Source organism: Dromiciops gliroides, chromosome 4 (genome assembly GCF_019393635.1).
Source record: "Dromiciops gliroides isolate mDroGli1 chromosome 4, mDroGli1.pri, whole genome shotgun sequence".
Lineage (NCBI taxonomy): Eukaryota > Metazoa > Chordata > Mammalia > Microbiotheria > Microbiotheriidae > Dromiciops > Dromiciops gliroides.
This window is the reverse complement of record NC_057864.1, coordinates 128520592-128542113: the sequence shown is the minus strand read 5'-3', so window position 1 is coordinate 128542113 and position 21522 is coordinate 128520592. Positions and strand designations below refer to the sequence as shown.

Genomic DNA, 21522 nt, shown 5'->3' with positions numbered 1-21522 from the left:
TTTCTGCAAAGAAACTTGTCAATACTCTCCTCTCCGGATTTTTGTGACACTGCTTTTTCTCCTTTGCTGGATATTCATCTAGACCAAGATGAATTATTGTGGGAAGCAGCTAGGTGGCACAGTGGATAAAGCACTGGCCCTGGATTCAGGAAGACCTGAGTTCAGATCCAGTCTCAGACGCTTGACACTTACTAGCTGTGTGACCCTGGGCAAGTCACTTAACCCTCATTGCTCCTGGGTCCTCTTTTCTTCTTAACTGTAATTTCATTTGTTCTTGGCTTCTATGGATTCAATTATTGCTTTGCAGATGACTCTCAGACCTACTTGACCTAGCTCTAACCTCCAGGCTCACATTTCCAACTGCCTATTAGACATTGTGAATTGGATGTCCCAAATATATCTTAGATTTCTGTCCAAAACTGAATTTATCTTCCTCCCCAAATCTTAACCTTTTCCTAACTTGCCCATTTCTCCTGAGGACCTAGGTGTCATCATTACCTCACTGTCACTGTCCATATCCAAACATTGCCAAGTCTTATCAATCCTACCTTTTCATCTCTCATATATGAGGGTCCTATGACACAGTTACTATGGTGAAGGACCTTATCAACTCACACCTGACCTATTTACAATAGCTCTGCTTCAAGTCTCTACCCATGCAATTGGCAAATTGATGTTACTAAATCACAGGCCTGTCACCCTCCCTTCCCCCCAAATAAACTTTAATGAGTCCCTAATTCCTCCAGAATCAAATATAAAATCTTCTGGCTTCTAAGATCCTCAAAACCTGACCCCTTCCTATCTTTCCAGTATTCGCATGCCTTACTCCTGTCCACATACTGAGTCTTCTTGAGGTTCCTCTCACCATCTCCTAACTTTGAATTTTCCCTCTCTACTACACCTGGAGTGCTTTCCTCTCTCATCTCCACCTACTGGCTTCTTTCAAATCTCAGCTAAATCTCACCAGCAAGAAGCCTTTCCCAATTAATATTAGTTTACTTCCAATTTATCCTTACAGATCTTGTTCATAGTTGTTTGCATGTTCTCCCCTATTAGATTGTGAGCTCCTTGAGAGCAGCCAGTCTTCTGCCTTTCTATCTCTGAGCAGCAGGCACTTAACAAATTCCTGTCAATCTATGCACAAACTATTCTATGCCTGCAATGCACACCCTAGTATTTTCAGGGTCTATGCCTTTCCTTTAAGGCTCAGATCAAGTACCTCTTTGAATAAAGTCTACCAGTGCTTTCCCTCTTCAAATTATCCGGCATTATGATTACTTATGTACATAGTGTATCTGCTCCCAGCAATATCCCATCACCAACTCCTTTGTGTAGGACTGTTGTTTTTGCTTTTTGTGTCCATAGCACCATAGCTTTGCCTACAATGTTTGTGAATCGATGGGTTTATGCAATTGGCTGTGCTCCAAAATTCAGATTTGCTGACACAAATTTAACATCATTTATTTATTTATTTACATATTTATTCATTTATTTGTTTATTTATTTAGTGAGGCAATTGGAGTTGTCACTTGTCTAAGGTCACACAGCTAGTAAAGTGTCTGAGGCCAAATTTGAACTCAGGTCCTCCTGATTCCAGGGCTGGTGCTCTATCCACTGTGCCACCTAGCTGCCCCCACATTCTTTAAAAAAGAAAAAAAAGGGGTGCCCCATAAAAATATTTCTGGTTGAATATTTTTTTCAAAGTTTATCTTTATGGTAACTAAAAAATTCCAATGTGTCTAGTACCCTTGACCTGCTATATGTGCAATTAAATCAATTGCCCAAAATAACAAACAACAAATCTCTACTAAGAATTACATCACAAAATAAGTTTCTATGTTGGCTTTAACAAAGCATTAAATTGCATGGCAAAAAACTGTTCTTTGGCTCCTGTCCCACAAAATGTGAACTCTCAATGACCCCCCATTTGCCAACCAGTAATTTTAATACAAGACCTAGGCCTCTGCGTCTTTCTTTTTCACCCTTCTTAAAAAACTAGTGGGCTTTGAGGAGATGATTTCTTTCTTTCTTTTTTTTTTTTTTTATAGAACAGTTTATAATAGTGGTCACAGCTAGGAGATATTCAGGAAGAGCATGAGCCAATTTCAAAGAATATTCCTCCTTCATGAGTGAAGAAAGGGGAACCCCTCCTACTTTTCTTATGCAATTAGTTTCTCTCTGTTACATTTCATTTGCTTTCAATTAGTTTCAGGATAGTTTTAAAGTTTAATATAATTAAAGATTGCTGTTAAGTGCTAGGTTTTCTTAAAAGGGTAATAGAAGGTCTTACCAGCTATAAAACACTGCCAACATTGCCTATAATGAATGACTAAGAAAAATATGAGCTGTGACTAATGCACTTAAGACAAAAAATTGGCAGGATAGGTGGATGGGGGGAAGAGAGATGGGAAATGCCCTTTACATTCATGAATATATAGTCTTTAGTGGATTTTTGTTCCAAGGAGAGTAAGAAAAAGATTGGAAGTGGAAATAAAAATGAAATTACTTGATTCCCCTATGTATTTATTTATAAAACTACCACAGGAACTTCTCAAAAGGAGTTATCTACAATACTGTGTCTAACATAACTGAGAGGGTACAGTGGCTATAGCCATGGTTTTAATGAAGGATGCCCCCCCCAAAAAAAAACCCCTTTCCAATAAAGAAGAAAATGCTCAGGTGAAGGGCACAGTCAACCTGAAAATTAATAAAACAATTAATATAACAAAATTAAAATCTTTAATCAGAGCAGGAGTTGCAGCTTGAGGCATTTCACAGTGGATGTTAAGAATACCTAAAGATGGGAATTGAGGACAGAGTTTATATGGGGTAACAGAACAGAGAGGGAAGAGATTACCTCTGGGAAGAGTAAGTTTCTCACAGCTAAAACCCATCTAATGCAAAAGAATCTTTTTTTGTTTTGTTTTTGGGGGCAATGGGGGTTAAGTGACTTGCCTAAGGTCACACAGCTAGTAAGTGTCAAGTGTCTGAGGCTGGATTTGAACTCAGGAACTCCTGAATCCAGGGCCAGTGCTTTATCCACTGCGCCACCTAGCAGCCCCAAAAGAATCTTTTAAAGCAGAGTCTTGGAAGTGACAAAGACTGGTCAGCCCCAGGCAATTCACTGGCCTGGGAATGGAGACCAGGTTTGCCAGCACTGTGATATTTAAATTAGCTTAGGCTAGATTAAAAATATTTTCACAGAGTATATGGTTTCTCTAAATTATAATTTGATGGCTGTGAACTAATATTTGCTTTTATTCCAGTATTGCACAACTACAATGAAGGAAAGCTGTTTCTAAAGTAACAAACAGAAACTTAGTTCTAATCCTGTTAACCCAAGACTGATTGGTGAAATTAGAGTTCATTATGTACTATACCTACTTTCAGGGAAAAAAGAAGTATAGATTAACACACTAAATCCTTTAAATGTAACATTTGCTAAGTTGTAAGAATGGAGTTTACAAAAAAAACCTGAAGGGGACCTGTCATGGGGGACAGGTGGTGGTTCTTAGGTCATTAATCCTCAATAAAGAACTACACTCTCACACAGTCCAGTTAGAATTGAAAGTGGTCTTTTATTTGTCTAGGAAAAGTGCCCAAGGGGGAAGTCAAAGGCTTCACCCCTTGGGCAGGAGAGCTTACAAACATTCTCCTCCATGAACAGAGGGAAGGCAAAAGCTTTTATAGAAGATAGATGGGGTGCCCAGTTGAAAACTGGAAAGATCCCTTTTGGGGTGGAGTGGGGAAAGCTTGTATACTTGTCATACTCCTGAGAACTGAGGGGGATTTTCTGGTCAGGTAGTTGCCAAGCCTAATTGATTTTGCTGTTATAGAATTTTATCTCCCCTTACTTCTTAGGTATGTCAGGACCTAAGTAGCATCAAGAGGGAATTTGATAGTTTAATAGTAAAAAGCATTATTCTGTGTTATTTTAATGCAAGAAAATAATTTTGCCTATAAGATAGAGGAAAAAAACCACATGTAATATTGAAGGGGATGAAGACAAAGATATAAAAACACAGACTTATTCTAGTGGCATTACTTATTAGGCTAAATCATCTTTTATTTTTAAAAATCTGTAATTCCTAAAATATAAAAAAAAAAGCTTCAACAGAACCATTAAGATGTTTATGTTGCTTTTTTCTTAATTTTTTTATTTTTGCAGACTGCGTTGAAACATGCCAAAACTTAGATGGCTAATGGCATTTACAATGTTGAAACAATATCCAAATTAAATGTCTAACAAAAATATCTTAATGTGACATCTTTGAACCTTCATTCTGATGCTGGGCAATTATTTTAAAATTGAGGGTTTGGGGACTTTTTGCTTTTTTTGGGGGGGGGGGAATACACCTATGATTTTAATGGCATAGGGAGCTCCCTTTACACATATCAGTACCGACTCTTTAACAGTCTCAGAGAACTATCAGAGGGCACTGAGACTTTACGTGGTCTATAAAGTAGGGAGATGGCCTGAGAGTCAGGAAGACTGGTTTCAAATCCTGCCTCTGACACAGACTTGGCTGTGTGATTCTGAACCAGTGGTAATAATAGAGGTTACGAATATAAAAATGATCTATTCTTAGTGATTTACTTGGTAGTTCATTAGCCATTGCAACAGATAATTACACCAGCTATGACATTTTTAGCACCTTCGTTACTTCTAATAAGTTAACAAAAGCAGAAAAATGGGTACAAATAGGTTATACACAGATATAATAATAGTTCAATCACTCCTTAGCCCTCTGAGAAACATTCTATAAGGAGACCAAGTATAACAGAGGCTTCTGTAATAGCAATTTCAGTCCTTTGGTGGATATTAGTAACTCATATTCATTTATGAAAAAAAGTTTCTGATCACAGATAATGAAATGATGGAATCTTTTAGGGTTAAACAGTCTATATCTGGAAAGCACACCCATATTTTAGGTATGGCTTCAAAGATGATATGTAACATTTCTACAAATAATTACCTTCATTATGGCGCAAAATTAATTTCCATTAGTATATCTTATATTTATTGGTCAGAAATAGGTTTTGTCAGACAAAATTAAACCTGTAGAGAAATATATTCAATAAAAAATGACCTTAAATTCAAAGTTAAATTTGAAAGGCAAGCTAAAGAAACAATATTTAGGTTTTTTTTAAAGGTCAGATGCATTTCACAGAATAAAGGTGGCTGATCTCTCCTTTTCAAATTAGTGTTACAAATTTACAAGAGGTCATATTTACATATTTTGCCCAACATCAAATAACCTGTAAAAACTTTTCATCATGTTTTAAATTTCAAAAATAAATAGAAGCTTTCAACTGAAAGCATATATATTTATAGCTATCTGAAGTTAGAATTTTTTTAAGCTACACGGGAAAAAAATGCTCCCAAGCCTTTTAAGGGCCCACTGAGTTATATAAAGCCTCTTCTGTCCCAACATTTTCTTGAATTCGAGTGATATTTTCTTCCTGAAAAAACGTGACCACCAGAGCTTTCACTTCAAACCATTCAATCTGTTTCCATGGCAGCACTTCGGGATTCCTTAGCTACCATCAGTCGCATTAGCTGACTATGGAATTTCTCAATCTTTTTTACATCTTGAGCCTGGTCTGTCCTGTATACCAGACACTGCAAAACAAAACAAAAAGTAGAAATTAACAAAACATCAATTTGGAAAGTTATTTCTTATCCTTTAATATTATGTATGTACCTACAACTTCCCCTTGAAAATTTACAGTACTGGGGCAGCTAGGTGGCGCAGGGGATAGAGCACTGGCCCTGGAGTCAGGAGGACCTGAGTTCAAATCCGATCTCAGACACTTAACACTTACTGGCTGTGTGACCTTAGGCAAGTCACTCAACCCCAATGGCCTCACCAAAACAAAAACAAAACAAAACATAACAAAGAAATCAAAAAAACATTTAAAAAAAAAAGAAAGAAAATTTACAGTACTGACAAGTTTAAAGACTCTGCCACTTATGGCATTCCTATGCCTACTGAGAAAATATCAAGAGGCATTTAAGCTCCCCAAAGTTATAATCCATGCTCTCATCTCTTTTCTTTAAATCTTGATCATCTTATAAAATTCTCAATGTCATTACAGCCAAAAAAGATCAATCATGTCCTAACACTTGAGAATACCCTTCTCTCAATGCTGTCCAGTTAAAAAATTATATATGAAGATTTTGCTGTATCCAATGGTAAGAGATGAGTACCCTCCCCGCAAAAAAGAGATGAGTACTCAGTCAAATACCCATGTCTTTCTTATCAAGTTCATGAGTCAGTAATGTTGCTGTGGGGGAAACCAGATAAATTCTGTGACCAACTTTTGACCTCTAGGAAATTGAGAATAGGACAAAAGAACCAGAAGGTCTTGGGTTCAAATTCCTAGAGGAGGTGAACCCAAGGCCTGAATTAAAACAGACAGTTGCTTATCCTACTTTTTACTTTTAGAAATACAAGATTCCATAAGTTTCCTCAGGAGTCTAGATCCAGTATTTAATTCCCTGACAAAGAGTCACAATTTTCCCTTATTATGAATTTCCCTTAAAAAAAAGTTTTCCCTTACTATAACAAATTCATTTCTTTATTTTTTAAAATCATGGATGAGGAATTAGTTACTGTTCTAAGAGCAGTCTGTCCTATATTGAATTAAGGTATTAAAACATTTCTTAGGTTTTTATCTTGTCCAAGATAAAAGACTCACCTTTAACTTTTGCTCAGAAAACCTATTTTTTGACCTTCAATAATTCTGAATGACCTTTCTTTTTGTAAAAGTAGAGTAAAACCATGTTAGGAGTGGGGAAACCCTAACAATTTCATCTGGCCCACAAAGTATTAGTCCTATGAATGTCTTAAGTTACAAAAGTGTTTTTTTTTAATATTTGGAAATATGCTTTGAAAATTACAAGTTGGAAGCATTACTCTAGGTCCTAGATACTGTATTCACTCCTTCCACACTCTTTCCCAAACTGGTCATAATTTAAAATTTTAGTTCAAAAACAATGAACTAATTTGAGGTTATTCATCTAGGAACTTCTATCATTTAGAACACTTTGAGAATAGGAGCAAATAGCACAACTCTCACAAATAACAACTGTAGCTTATGTTACAGCATGATCTAACAAGATGATGATAATCAATCCTCAGTCATCCCTTGATGTTTGCTGTATTATGTTCTGTATATTTTAAGAAGGCAGGGAAACCTGTGATACATTTCCAAAGATTTCTAACCAGAGTGTTTCAAATCCCAGATCTACTGCTGAATAGCTTCCTAGCCAACAACTGAGTAGGTTGGACTAGATGATCCTTAAAATTTTTTCCAGCCCTCAACCCTATATTCTTTTGAGCATCCCAACCCCCTGTATTGTTAAGGATAAATGTTCAGATTCACTCCTACAAAATGACACTCCAACACCAGATTAAGAAAATTAGATGTAATTACTATTATAGTACAGGAAAAGAAATATTAGTTTTGCAGCAGCAATAAAGTAAGCAGCCTAACAATGTAACTATTAAAGCAAAAGCGACTACTATGTAGGTATTTAAAAGGAAAATACATCACCAAATCCGGGAAGCACCAACTGCTCGGTCCATTGGCTGGGGGTCCTAGTGCAGCCTCCCAGAGTCCCAACTGGGAATATCCCAGGCAGAGCGTCCTCTCCACGGGTGAGACTCCAAAGAGGCTGAGGCTTTATTCTAACTTATATAGGACTTTAAACAAAAGTGGCATGAAGCCACCAATAACAGCTTGTATGATGAGCTAATTTTATGACTGACACCAAGTGAGTTCATGCAGGATCACTGCTAGAGAAGTTGGAATAAACACTAGTTTTTCAGGACATACTCCTCAGGGAGAGCCAACCCCCCAGGACTACTCCTGGAATTGTTTATAGTCCCTAGGAATGGCTAGTTCCTGGGACCTTTAGGCAGTTAATCAGTGAGATATGCCTAGAAGGGATCTGACCAGGATCCCAGCAGGGTATCCTCCTTTACATTCCCACCCTCGGTCAAAACAGGGGCAATTTCCTAGGTCAAGCTATAGCTAGAGTTAGCAGAAAACATCTGGGAGTTCATAGAGGGGGCAAACACAGGCTTGTGAGCTAGGCCTATGCCTGAATGATCTTCCAACATTCATTTACCTTTCACCCCCTAATCTTCCACCCTTGAATCAAGTGGCTTAACAGAAAAAAGTCTTGATACTTCCTAATGGACCCAATACAATAAGAAGCGTTTCCAAAAGCTCTTAATCTTTTTTGTGTCATATATTCCTTTGGCAGACTAGCAAACATATGGGCCATCCCCCTTCTTAGAATGTTTTAAAATGCATATATAGAATTTAAAAGGAAATCAATTATATTGAAATAGTTATCAAAATAATTTTGAAAAAGCTCTGGTTTAGACAATGCTTGCCATACCAGGATTATTTTCAAGATTTTACAAGCCATGAACTCTGACGCCTTTTAATAACATCAAAACATTACCAGGGCAGCTAGATGGCGCAGTGGATAGAGCACCGGCCCTGGATTCAGGAGTACCTGAGTTCAAATCTGGCCTCAGACACTTAACACTTACTAGCTGTGTGACCCTGGGCAAGTCACTTAACCCCAATTGCCTCACTAAAAAAACCAAAAAAAAACCCCCAAAAAAAAAACCATTACCAACACATTCAACTTGTGTTACAGTATATTTCCTAAGTCTTTCTGCCATATTTTTGCCTAACCAGTCTCTCATATGTCTATTTTGGTTCTGCTCCTGGAGAACCATTTTTGCCAATTCATCAAGATGTCTAATTTAATTTCTTTATTCCAAAGTGCATAGCAATCCCACCCAGTTAAGCACTATGTGTAAACAATAAGCATATTTTTGTTTCCTTCATTTAGGTCTCTTATACAAGTATCAGGTAACAGACTCTAGGACTAATAACCCTTTGGTCCAGCACTTGTTAGGCCACATACTACTACCTATTCTAACTTGTTGTCCACACATCTATCAAGAACAGTTTCACAATTCTGTTGTCTTCACTTGTTGAGAATGTCATAGAGATAGTATCAAACATTCCAAAGATGTCCAAATTCAGTAAGTTATATTTATTGCTTCCCTCTTGTCTTCATAACCCAACATTCTACTACAGAAGGAAATTAAAAACAGTGACTAATGATTGTGCAATATTAAGCAATTGTTAAAGTACCCTGTAATTGCCATCAACCTTTTCTGACTTAAGTATATTCAAAACACACACACACACACACACACACACACACACACACACACAGAGGATTATGACAACATGACAAAAAGATCTTGGGACTACATGAGTCAGCCACAAAAGCAAGACACTGGAATGAATAAATGGGAGTTTAGAATGTAGAAATAAAAAAAAAATATATATATATATATTTACATTTCTAGTCAAGTGATTACTATTATGCTTCACTCTGGGTTCCCTAAATAAGAGAAGACATGTACAACTAAAACAAATTATTCAACCTCAAAATAAAAGGCTTTAACAACAGTCATCACACACACACACACAACGCCACACAAAGAACTATGTGGCCAACATGCCATTACATCCAGAACAAAAAGAGACAGGTTTAAGTTGAATGCAGTTATTAATAGATTTATAGATGAGAAACATATAAGAGCAAGGACCACTAGACAACACTGAATTATTGTGTATAGATTTTTTTACTGTCAGGGTCCTTTTAGAGAGATGGGCTAGATTATATTTTTGGTCCCTTTAAATAAACACGATCAAAATCATAATAGTACTTTCAGGTTTACAAAGTGCTTTGCAAATATTATCTCATTTAATTCCCATATTAATCCTGTAAGGTAGATGTTATTATAGTCCTCATTTTACAAATGAAGAAACTGAGGTAGAAAGAGATTAAATTAATTTATCAGGGCCATACAGCTAATAAGTTTGTCTGAGGCTGAATCTGAACTCACATCTTCCTGACTCCAAGTCAGGTATTCTAACCACTGTACCAACTAGCTAACTCAATTTGCAATACATTCACCTGTGATGGGTTTTAAGGTCCACTGAGAACACCAAATAGGAAAAACTCATCCTCCTTAAGCATGAAATAGCTCATTTTAAATAATGATCTTCTGTATATACAATTCTGATCTCTAGAGTCTCCCTCTAGTTTACTGAGACATACGTGATCATTACCAGGGAGTAAAGTTTAAACTATGTGTTATTTCTTTATCTTACTCAGGGAAGTGTTTTTCACAAAGTACTTTATAAAGCTGTTGAATGAATGTAATGACTGTTTGTGTTCTAACACTTATTACAGAACACATTTTTCAGTCTGCTCCCTGTGTATCCCTGAGTTAGACACAACTTTTCCTTTTTTCTCATCAGTAAAAAGAAGCGAAAAGAGGGCTTTCCTGAAGTCCTGCAAAGCTCTACAATGCTAGGATTCCTCTTTAAAAAATGTTTCTCTATCATAATGAACTAATCACAAATAACCATCAGGATTTTCTTTATATTAATATTCAAGGTTCTAATAGACTCTGTTTCTTGCTTTAAGGAAGTGAACCTTCCAGTCTCCCTTTTTATTAAGTATTACTTCACCCAGTTTAACCTCCAAGGAGGTGGTATAATTATTAAAAATATAATAATTTGGGCATTGTTGAGAAAGCATTATAAACACAAAGTCTACTGTAACATACAATCAAAGATAACATAGACAATAATCTAAAACTTCTAAGGGATTAGTTAACCCCTGGGCAGAGGTTTTTTAACCTTTTTTAAAAACCTTTTTTGTATCATGGCAGTCTAATGAAATTTATGGACATCATCTTAGAATGTTTTGTTGCCTACATCCACAGTTAAAGATGCAATTGTTTTCTCCCATCCCAATTCACAGACCACCTGAAATCTATCTAAAAGGGCTATGGTCCAGGTTAAGAACCTCTACCATAGAGGTTAGAGAATTCTAAGGAAGTAAAGATAAAAATTGATATCTGCTTCCTAATTAAATAATCTAATCACAGTTATAGGTTTTAATTATGTGGCGCTGCCAGATTCTGTTCTTTTTATCCTAGTGTATTTTCAGATCTGACTTCTGCATTCCCTTACATGAAGATGGTTAAAAGAGAACAACTACTAGCATGGACTTGGCATGCTATACTAAAGAAGCAAGTTGAATTACTTTCCAACACCCCATAAAAGTAGTTTCTGGGGGTGGCTAGGTGGCGCAGTGGATAGAGCACTGGCCCTGGAGTCAGGAGTACCTAAGTTCAAATCCGGCCTCAGACACTTAACACTTACTAGCTGTGTGACCCTGGGCAAGTCACTTAACCCCAATTGCCTCACTTAAAAAAAAAAAAATTTAAAAAGTAGTTTCTGAAGCACTGTTCCTGAACTTGGAACAGAGAATAAAACAAACATATTCATGAAGTAATTTGCATAAAGTCTATGATTAATTCTTAACAAATGGTTAACCCAGGAAACTCAAACTTGCACAATGAATAAAAATTTATACTTACAACTAAATCATCTGTTACTTTGATACACAGATTCCCATCTGAGTGCCTATATTTGAGAACCACACGTGCCTGAAACAATACAATTTTAGAAACAGTGAAGACAATTGATGTTTTTTCACAAATTTCACTTTAATAGAGATCTCAAATATTATCTCTGATATCCACTTATCACTCATAATCTCCCCTTCTCACTAAAACCAAAGCATCTAAAAATGTGTACTTTAAAAAAAGAATTTATATTACTAAAAGTAGAAATAGCACTTTATTCCAAGTAGATTTACATAATACTGGTATCCAAATACAGCACCATTGTTTGGGGTTATTTTTATGACCATAATGACAAAAATTAAACTATTTTGGAACTTTACTGGGAACTAGGAATCAGGTTTGAACTGAAAAGAGACCTAACATCGCTGTGCTGTCAGTTCTAATAAGATGGGAAATGCAAAGTTTTTAAACAGCGGACAGGTTTAGAAGTCATTCTGGACATTTCCTACCAATTCAATGGTTGTGGCACATCCTCGAGAATTTGCCATGCTCTTTTCCCATTTTGCACAGCAAAAGAAATAAAAAGCCACCCTTACTTTCACCCAGTTCTTTTAAAGAAATATTTACAGCCTGAGTTCTCACTCTTCCACATTAAAGTCCTACTGGGATGATTCATCATGGCCTTGAGGTAACCCCCAAATGCTTATATCAACAACATAAATTCTGGTACACCAAACTGGAAATGCTTTATATGAACCCAGTGGAAGTCTGTGTATTTGAGGAAAAGGCTAGCTATATTTGGAGAGGTTCATCCCCAAAGTGGTGGCTACAAAATGAAGAAAATGTTTTAATCAAGTTAACTCATGAACGTCCTCTACAAAGATGGAATGAGGTTGTGATCCATGCCAGTGGCAGTTAATAACCTTCTTCTGAAGTTGAAACTTTTAATTTTCTCCCATGATGTATTTTATAAAACGTTAGTGGAATTGTTATCCTTGTATACCTGTTCAGAGTAATGTTGTTCAATATAATTAAGTTCCTAGAGAATTTGGATTATGCTTGCCTTAGTAAAAAATGGCATAGGTATGTACACTTTAACAGAATATCATTTAACAGGTAAACTAAGGCAACTATTTGGCTATATGTTATAACAAGCATTTATTAAATATCTATTGTGAGCTAGGCACTGTACTAAGCTCTGGGGTTACAAAAAAAGGAAAAACCACTCCTGCTCAGTCTAATGGAGGGAAAATATGCAAACAACTATGTACATACTGGATAAACTGGAGATAATCAATAGACAGAAAAGCACTAGATTAAGGGGGAGTCTGGAAAAGTTTATTGCAGAAGATGGGGCTTTAGCTGAGACTTGAAGGAAGCCAACAAAGCTAAGAGGAAGAAATGAGGGAGAGAGCTCTAGGCATGGAGGACAGCCAATGAAAAATGTCTAGAGTCAAAAATGGAGTGTCTTGTTCAAGGAAAAGTATACTAGTGTCCCAAAGTGTATGTGAGGATTGTGGGGATATGAGAAGTAAGAAGACTAGAAATGTAGGAAGGGGCCACGTCATGGTGGGCCAATCAGAGGACTTTATATTTGAGCCTGACGGGCAGAGGGAGCCATTGGAGTTAACTTGAATGAGGGTAGAATTGTAACACTGTCAAACTTGTGCTTTGGGAAGATCAATTTGACAGCTGAGTAAAAGACAGACCAGAGTGAGAAGAGACTTGAAAAAGAAAAACCAATCAGCAGGCTACAGCAATAGTCCAGTTGTGAGGTGATGAGGTCCTGAAGCAGGGTGGTGACAGAATCAGAGAAGAAAAGGGTTTGCATATAAGAAATATTACAAAGGCACACTGGTGCTGGTAACTAATTGGATGGGGGAGAAGGATGAGACTGAAGAACAGAGAATCACACCTAGGTTGTAAGCCTGGCTGACTGAGAGGAAAAATAGCAGAAGTTAGGGAAGAGGGCAGGGTTTGGGGTAAGTGTGAAGATACTGAGTTCTATTTTGGTTATGTTAAGTTTAAGATGTCCATGAGGCATTCAGTTCAAAATGTCCAATAGGCAGTTGGAAACACAATACTGGAAGTCAGCATAGAAGTTAAGGGCTGGAAAAATAAATCTGAGAATTATAAGCACAGAGATGATAGCTGGAACTATGAGAACCATCACCAAGTAGAGGCGAGGACAGAGGAGGGGCGAGGAGGGGAAGGAAGAGAAGAGGGCCCAGGAAAGAATCCATGGTGAAGAGGCACGACCCGGATGAAGATCCAGTAAGAGACTGAGAAGTAGCAATACTTCTCAGAAAAGGAGGAGATCCAAAAGAGAGCAGTCTCACACAATATCAAGGAGAAGCCGGCAGAAGGGTAAAGGAGGGTCAAGATTAAGAAAAGGTCACTTGATTTGGCCAATTATGACACCCCTGGTCAATGGAGAGAGCAGTAACTCTTCAGAACATGCCCAATAAGCTTAGGCAGTATACAAATCTTTCCAAGCAGGGAAGAGCTTTAAACTGGAGACAGGCCAGGAAGCTATTCTCTAATATACATCCACATCAATCTAATATTGATCTTTTGTCTGGATGTATTACAAGATGTACAATGTTGGCATATTATTTCCAAAATGAAAAAGCATTCAAAATCACCACTTTCAAGAAAATTCCCAGAAGAAAAAGAAATCACTACTATGAATTTATTCCAGTTGATATGCCGCTCTGTCTACCAAACACAAACATCAAAAAGGATGGAATAAATTACTTCACTAATTTCACAGCTCACCAAAATAAATTCAGGTATGGTATTCAAACTTAAAAGGCCCCTTTATATTTTATATATTACATTTTCTAAAGAAAACAGCTAGTGTCACATTAAGCCTATTATGTAATATAGAATACATATTACATTAGAATTTTGAGAACTAAAATCTCCAAGGTTTCCAATGATTTTTCTTCTTTTTTTTTTGCAGGGCAGTGGGGGTTAAGTGACTTGCCCAGGGTCACACAGCTAGTAAGTGTCAAGTGTCTGAGGCCAGATTTGAACTCAGGTACTCCTGAATCCAGGGCCGGTACTTTATCCACTGCACCACCTAGCTGCCCCCCCCCCCATGATTTCTTTATTGCTAAATCCAGGACCATTTTCTTAATCCTCATCTTTCTTATGTCCTCTTTATTACTGAACACTAATCATCATAGAGCCTCCTTCCCTAGGTTTTCCTGAGGCTGTTCTCTCCTCGCTTTCCTCCTATCTGTGTAACTGCTTCTTAGTCTTGTTTTAACATTCATTCTATATGCCCCTGGAGGAAATATACCCCAGCACTTTGTCCTTAGGCCTTCTTTTCTTCTCTCTGAAATTCTTTTTTGTTCATGTCATGGACTTAGTGTGAAGTCTATAAATGACTCTCAAATCTATATATCATGAATTTACCTCACAATATCTCACATCTATCCCAATCTCTCTACTCAGATCACCAACATCCTAGTTCAGAGCCTTAGTTCTCATCACCTCTGGCCTAATTGGTCTTATTTCTAGTGTCTTTCTCCTTTCTGATCAATTAACCAAATAGCTGTCAAATGAAATACAGGTCTGACTGTCTCTCCTGCTCAATATGTTCAGTGTCTCTCTACTACACTTTAGAATAAAATGCAGGTCTGTGTCTTCTTTCACAACATGACTAATATGATAATGTTTTGCATGACTGAACATATATAACCTATATCATATTGCTTACTGTATCAGGGAGGGGGCAAGTAAGGGAGAAAGAAAATTTGGAATTCAATAAAATTCAAAAATGAATGCTAAAAATGACTGTAAACGCATAACCTATAACAGTTTGACATCTTAGGGAGCGGAGGGAGAAAAATTTGGAACTCAAAATCTTATTCAAAAAATGAATACTGGGGGGCAGCTAAGTGGCGCAGTGGATAAAGCACTGACCCTGGATTCAGGAGGACCCAAGTTCAAATATGGCCTCAGACACTTGAAACTTACTAGCTGTGTGACCCCCCCACCAAAAAAAGAATGCTGAAAACTACTTTTATATGTAATTGGAAAAAATACTATTTGAAAACCTAAAAGAAAGAAAATGAATGTTAAAAATTGTCTGCCTCTTGGAATCCCTATATTCATTCAAGACAGTTTAAATGTCACCTCCTACAACAGGCCTTTTCCTGATCTTTCTAGTGGTTTCTGGGCCTTTCTCCAACTCCACCCCATTAAGCTGTATTTATATTTTGTTTTGCCTATGTGTATGCATGTTGTTCCCCACTGCCCCTCCTACTTCCCTCTGGGATGAAAGCTCTTGAGCTCAGGGATTGTGTGTATCTACGTCTTTCTAACCCTAGTATCTGACATGAAGTGGGTGCTTAATAAATTCATGTTGAATTGGATTAAATCTCTCAACTCAGAAAAAGGATAGATGTCATATTTTCCAAGGTACCACATACTTAACAATAGGAAGAATAAACTCATCATACCTACATTACTACTATCACCTTTAGCCATGTTTTCATTAGTTCTTGTCCCATCCTAGGGCAATGAAAAGAAGGGGGCCTTGAAGTACCAGATCTTAAACTACATTACAAAGCCATAATAGTAAAAAAACAAAACAAACGAAAAAAACCAACAACCAACCAAAAAACTGACACTGCATAAGAAAGGGAGAGGTTGATTGGTGTTAACAGATTAGGTACAAAACATACAGAAGCAAACTAGTACAGAAGTATAGTGTTTGATAAACTCAAAGGTCTCAACTACTAGGACAAGAACTCACTCCAACAAAAACTGTGGGGAAAACTAGAGAGCACTGTGGCAGAATCTAGACCATTATCTCATCTCATACCAAGACAAGCTCCCAAATGAGAGGTACATGGAAGAAATTACCTGTCAGATCTATAGTTAAGGGAAAAGTTCATAACCAAAAAACAGGTAAGACTCACAGGAGGTAAAATGAACAATTAAAAAGGTGTTTTTAGGTGTTTTTTTGCACAAATAAAACCAATGCAACTACAATTAGAAGAGAAGCAGGAAAATGAGGGAAAAAATCTTTGGCGCAAGCTTAATAAAGGTCTCAGATCTAAGACATATAAGGAACTGATTAAAATCTTTAAAAATAAGAGCCAATCCCCAATTGATAAATGGTCAAATGATATGAATAGGCAGTTTTCAGAGGAAGAAATTCAAACGATAGTCATGAGAAAAAATGCTCTAAAACACTAATAAAGAAATACAAACTGAAACAACTCTGAAAAAAAAAAAAGAAAATGACAAATGCTGGAGGAGATATGGGAAAAACAGATATATTAATGCACTATTGGTGGAACTGACCTGGTATAGTCATTATGGAAAGAAGTTGGAACTATGCCCCCAAAGCTATTAAACTGAGCATAACCTTTGCTACTAGGTCTATACCATGAAGAGATCTACATTGTTTTTAAAATTAGCTACACTCCTATTTGGCATTTAAAGTACTTCCCAACCTGGAACGAACCTTCTAAAACTCTCTTCACACAATCTACAGTCAAGCCAAAGTCACCTGGGCATATTTTAAGGTAAGACAAAATTCCTTAATAAATTATAGAAAGGGGGTAGCTAGGTGGCGCAGTGGATAGAGCACCGGCCCTGGAGTCAGGAGTACCTGAGTTCAAATCCGGCCTCAGACACTTAATACTTACTAGCTGTGTGACCCTGGGCAAGTCACTTAACCCCAATTGCCTCACTAAAAAAAAAAAAAAAGAAAGAAAGAAAGGGGGCAGCTAGGTGGCACAATAGATACAGCACCAGCCCTGGATTCAGGAAGACCTGAGTTCAAATCTGGCCTCAGACACTTATTAGCTGTGTGACCCTGGGCAAGTCACTTAACCCCAACTGCCTCAACAACAAAAAAAAAAAGAAAAAAAGAAATTATAGAAAGGACTGTTCAATGATCCGTTGACAAAATCAAGGAAAGCATAAAATAGGAAAATGTATACTTCTATCATAAAAGATGTCATCAGTGAAGTCCAAACAAAGTATTCCTTTATAGAAAGTAAGGTTCTCCAGCTATTCCTGTTTGAAGAATTACATCAAACCCTGGAACACTATTGGCCCTCATCAATGAAATTAATGACCAATGATCTCAAAAGAGATCAATCTAACAACTTCTACCTGAAAAAATAAATGAATGAAGAATACCTACCACCCATACAAATGGCTGGTTGGGGGATAATCCATGAATTAATCCAGCAGTGCATCTATCTTGAACTGCCAATTAAACAAACTGAGTGAAGAAATGAATAGGAGGAAAACAGCAGAGTAGATTAGATTGCATTTGGGAAACTAGAGCATCGATATTATTTAATGATACCAAGATACTCTCCCAAAATAAAAATCAGTCATATGGTGGTTGTTCAAGCTTGTGTGGCTGAGCTCTACAAGGGAGAAAGAATATAAATAGAATAATACTAAGGACTGAGCATTGGACAATGTTCTTAGGGAATAAGAAGAAAACAAAGGAAACAGAAATAGCTGGAGATACAGGCAGAGAACCAAGAAAGTATGATTACACACAAAAAAAGGAGAATTTTTGAAATTTCTCCTTGAAACAATTTAGTAGTTTTCCTATTTAACATTTATATTCAAATGCTTGTACATACTCAAGTTTATCGGTTTAATTTATACCTTAGATTGTAGAACAGGATAGTATGCCTACATTTTTCTATATGTGATCTATATATGGTACAGTGTCATTTGCAAATAGCTACGTAATAAAAGTTGTTTTTAAAACTCTCAAGGTTCTTAGGCTAAAACCTAGGGAAGATATAATATCATATAATCAAACCACAAAGGTAACAAATGCTGATGCAAATGTGTATTATTACACTCCCTACACCTATATTCTCCCATTGTTGCTTCCCTGCCTCCCAAATTATCATGCCTTATCTACTGAGTTGTTTCTTCTCCTTGGAAAATAAAACTAATTATGTGAAAGTGAATATATATTTTTAAAGTGACCATTTTTAATACTTCTCCTTTCAATACCACCATTTCTTAGTCTCCCAAATGCTATGAAAAACCTAGGAGCCTGGGGCAGCTAGGTGGTGCAGTGGATAGAGCACTGGCCCTGGATTCAGGAGGACCTGAGTTCAAATCCAGCCTCAAACACTTGATGCTAGCTGTGTAACCCTGTGCAAGTCACTTGACCCCAAATGCCTCACCAAAAAACCAAACAAACTAGGAGACTCAGAAACAAGTGTAAAATAGTCCCAACTTTGACCTAAAGTCCACTAGATATATATGCCTGTCTTAAATTATTATGCAGATATCCTTGAGTCTTAATAATGGCTTTATACACTTTAACATCACACCATGCCATGTGCAAGCCAAAATGCAACTAAACTCAGGTGCTCCCCACCCCCCCTCCGCCCAGTTTTATCCCAAACTACTATCCCAAGCAACAGAAGCAACTTTGTTCTTCCTGCCTTTAGCCAGGTAGCATTTACTATCTTAGGAATCTGAAAATATAGGTTTGGCCAATTTCATTCAGTAGGAGCAACATTTGTTTCTTGGGTAGTAGAAAGGCTTGAATTCTGTTCCCTAAAGAAATGGGTCACTGGCAACCAAGGCTATCATATAAAGCTCAGAAAGTTGTTTTGTTTTCACATGTGCTCAAATCCCCTCTGTGAGCCTTTCCAAATTACTGTTGCAGAGTATTAGGAACAAAATTTGGAGTTCCCACCTGTGAGTGGGAACCAATTTGGTAAGGTAATGTGCTATGATTTCATTCTCCCTTTTGCTTTAAAAACCAGCCAAAAAACCCCAGAACAAAACAAACACCCACCACCTTTCCAACTGTTGAATCTGGGGGCTAGCTCTTAGACAAAAAAAAAATTTATCAAGCTCTGCTAGCAAACACCCTCAAATGTATCGATGAGTACTTATTATGTATGGTTCAGTCATTGGTACTTCAGTATACATTATCTCAGAGCCAGTTAGTTGGCACAGGGGATAGGCCTGGAGTTAGGAAGAATTTATCATCCCTAGTTCAAGTCTGGCCTCAGGCACTTACTAGCTGTGTGACCCAGGGCAAGTCACTTAACCCTGTTTGTCTCAGTTTCCTCACAGGCAAAATGAACTGGAGAAGGAAATGGCAAACCACTCTAGTATGTTTGCTAAGAAAACCCCAAATGGCATCACAAAGAGTCAGACACCACTGAACACACATACATTTTCTCAAATGAAATATTAAAGCACTTTGTAATGTTATGTCAACTATCAACATTCCTTCCTTGGAAATTTTAAGTTATTTGAACTTCCTCCAATAAAGTTCTGCTCCAATGTCTCTTCCTGTAGGTGGTAACCCTGGATTCTAGAAGGTTGTGTGCCAAGAAGTACAAGTACTAGAAGATAATACCAAAACGAAAGGTCATCAAATTCTACCTGCAACAAGATTTTCTATCTTTAGTTTGAGGACTGGCCTAGCTAAATTCATAGACGTTCATCAATAAAAGGTTGGCCACTAAATGATGACTTCTTTTGACCACAGCAACTAATCAAATTGTCCACCCAAAACTGCAAATGATTTTCAAAAGTAGAGACAATAATGTACTACCTAAAAAGGAATCTATTTACTTATTTAGAATTTTCCCCAAATTACATGCATTTTTTTCACATCTCTTTTTAAAACTTTGTGTTCCAAATTCTCTTCCTCCCTCCCTCCCTCCCTCCCTCCCCTTAAGAACTCAAGCAATTCAATATAAGCTGGAATCCAGGAATCTAAAAATGAATCTACATCTAGGAAATGTGCTTTTTACCTAAAAATGATTAATCAATCTTTTCCGGAAATAGCATTTATTAGAACTTTATTCATTAAGCTTAAACTTCTTTTGAATCTTTTTTTTCCCAAAGAAGCTATATTCTTAAAAAAAGAAGAGGCAGGAGACCTGAATATTAAATTCCCATCACCAACAAATCAAACTACTTTAGATGACCTCTTAAGACTGTTTCAATTGTAAATCATGTGATTCCAAGCTGATTTTCTTGACTCAGTTCAATTACTTCACACTTATTAAGGTCACTTGCTGGGTCTCAGGGGATGCAAAGATGAAACTGAAACATTCCCCGCCCACCCTGAAGGAGCTTGCTTACTTATTCTACTTGGGCACATACGAGACCACTGGGAGGAATACAGCACCTAAGAGGGGGATGGGGAACAGGAATAGGCTTCACTTAGGAGGTAGCCCTGAATTGTGCCTTTTTAAGGCTCGGCTCGTGCCCTGTGCCCAGGTCTATCGAGGCAGAGGCTCGCAGGGCTGAGGGATAGGTCTCTGGCTCTGCAAGCCGGGGGGCTCCCACACTTAACGGTTTGGCGGATGGGGGCGAGGGAAGATGGAACTACTGGAAGACAGACCTAGAATGAAGCAAAACTGCCACCGACAAGAGGCTTTGGGAAATAAATTCGCTGGGAAGGGAGTGGAGGATGCAGCTGGAGAAGGGAAAGGGGTTGGGGGAGTAGGCCGCCCACCAGCATCCTCCCGAGGTGCACGGCAAGAAGAGCCCGGGAGGGATGCTGTAGCTAAGGAGCCCCGCCGGGATCGGCTCACATTACCTTCATGGGATCGGCGAGGTAGAGCTTCTCAGCCGCGCGGCTGAATTCCTCCCAGGTCTGGTACTGTGGCATCGTGGGACCGGAGGGGAACGGGTGAGAGGAGGCTGGGCCACAAGAGCCAACACCCCCGAGAGCCGCTCAACAGACTCAGCGATTCCCTCACAGTCCCTCCGCGGCAAGATGGCGACTCTACCTCTCACCATTGGCCCGCGCCATTGGACGGTGACGGAACGGGTTTGTCCAACCAAAAAGCATTATGTGAGGGGGGGGGGGGGGTTGAAAGTCACGTGGGATGTGGCGTAGACGTGTAGTGTGACGAGCTGAGAGAAGAGGGAGGAAGTAGATAGAGGTAAAAGGAAGCGTTCTCCCTTAGAGGCCGGGAGCTGTTGAAAGTAATGTGCCACTTTCTGATTGGTTCTTTCTTAAACCTTGGTGACAGGCGACAGACTTGCCGCT

At 38.0% G+C, this 21522-nt stretch overlaps 1 protein-coding gene across 1 annotated transcript; it reads right to left on the bottom strand.

Moving 5' to 3' along the window:
• Nucleotides 1-1830: 1830 nt before the first annotated feature.
• SRP9 (signal recognition particle 9) lies at nucleotides 1831-21273 on the bottom strand. The gene is made up of 3 exons (XM_044002358.1): nucleotides 21067-21273; nucleotides 11499-11567; nucleotides 1831-5623 (listed from the first exon to the last, which is right to left on the bottom strand). The coding sequence occupies exons 1-3, from the start codon at nucleotides 21136-21138 to the stop codon at nucleotides 5504-5506; spliced, it is 261 nt and encodes an 86-aa protein (XP_043858293.1). The 5' UTR covers nucleotides 21139-21273; the 3' UTR covers nucleotides 1831-5503.
• Between the last annotated feature and the right edge of the window lie 249 nt (nucleotides 21274-21522).

Bases quoted from the DNA above. Each gene is read 5' to 3' on its own strand.
- SRP9 (XM_044002358.1), bottom strand. From the start codon at position 21,138: ATGCCACAGTACCAGACCTGGGAGGAATTCAGCCGCGCGGCTGAGAAG. The intron at 11,568-21,066 runs GTAATGTGAGCC...GTATTGTTTCAG, and splicing joins ACCTCGCCGATCCCATGAAG to GCACGTGTGGTTCTCAAATA. The intron at 5,624-11,498 runs GTAAGTATAAAT...TTTGTTTTGCAG, and splicing joins AAGTAACAGATGATTTAGTT to TGTCTGGTATACAGGACAGA.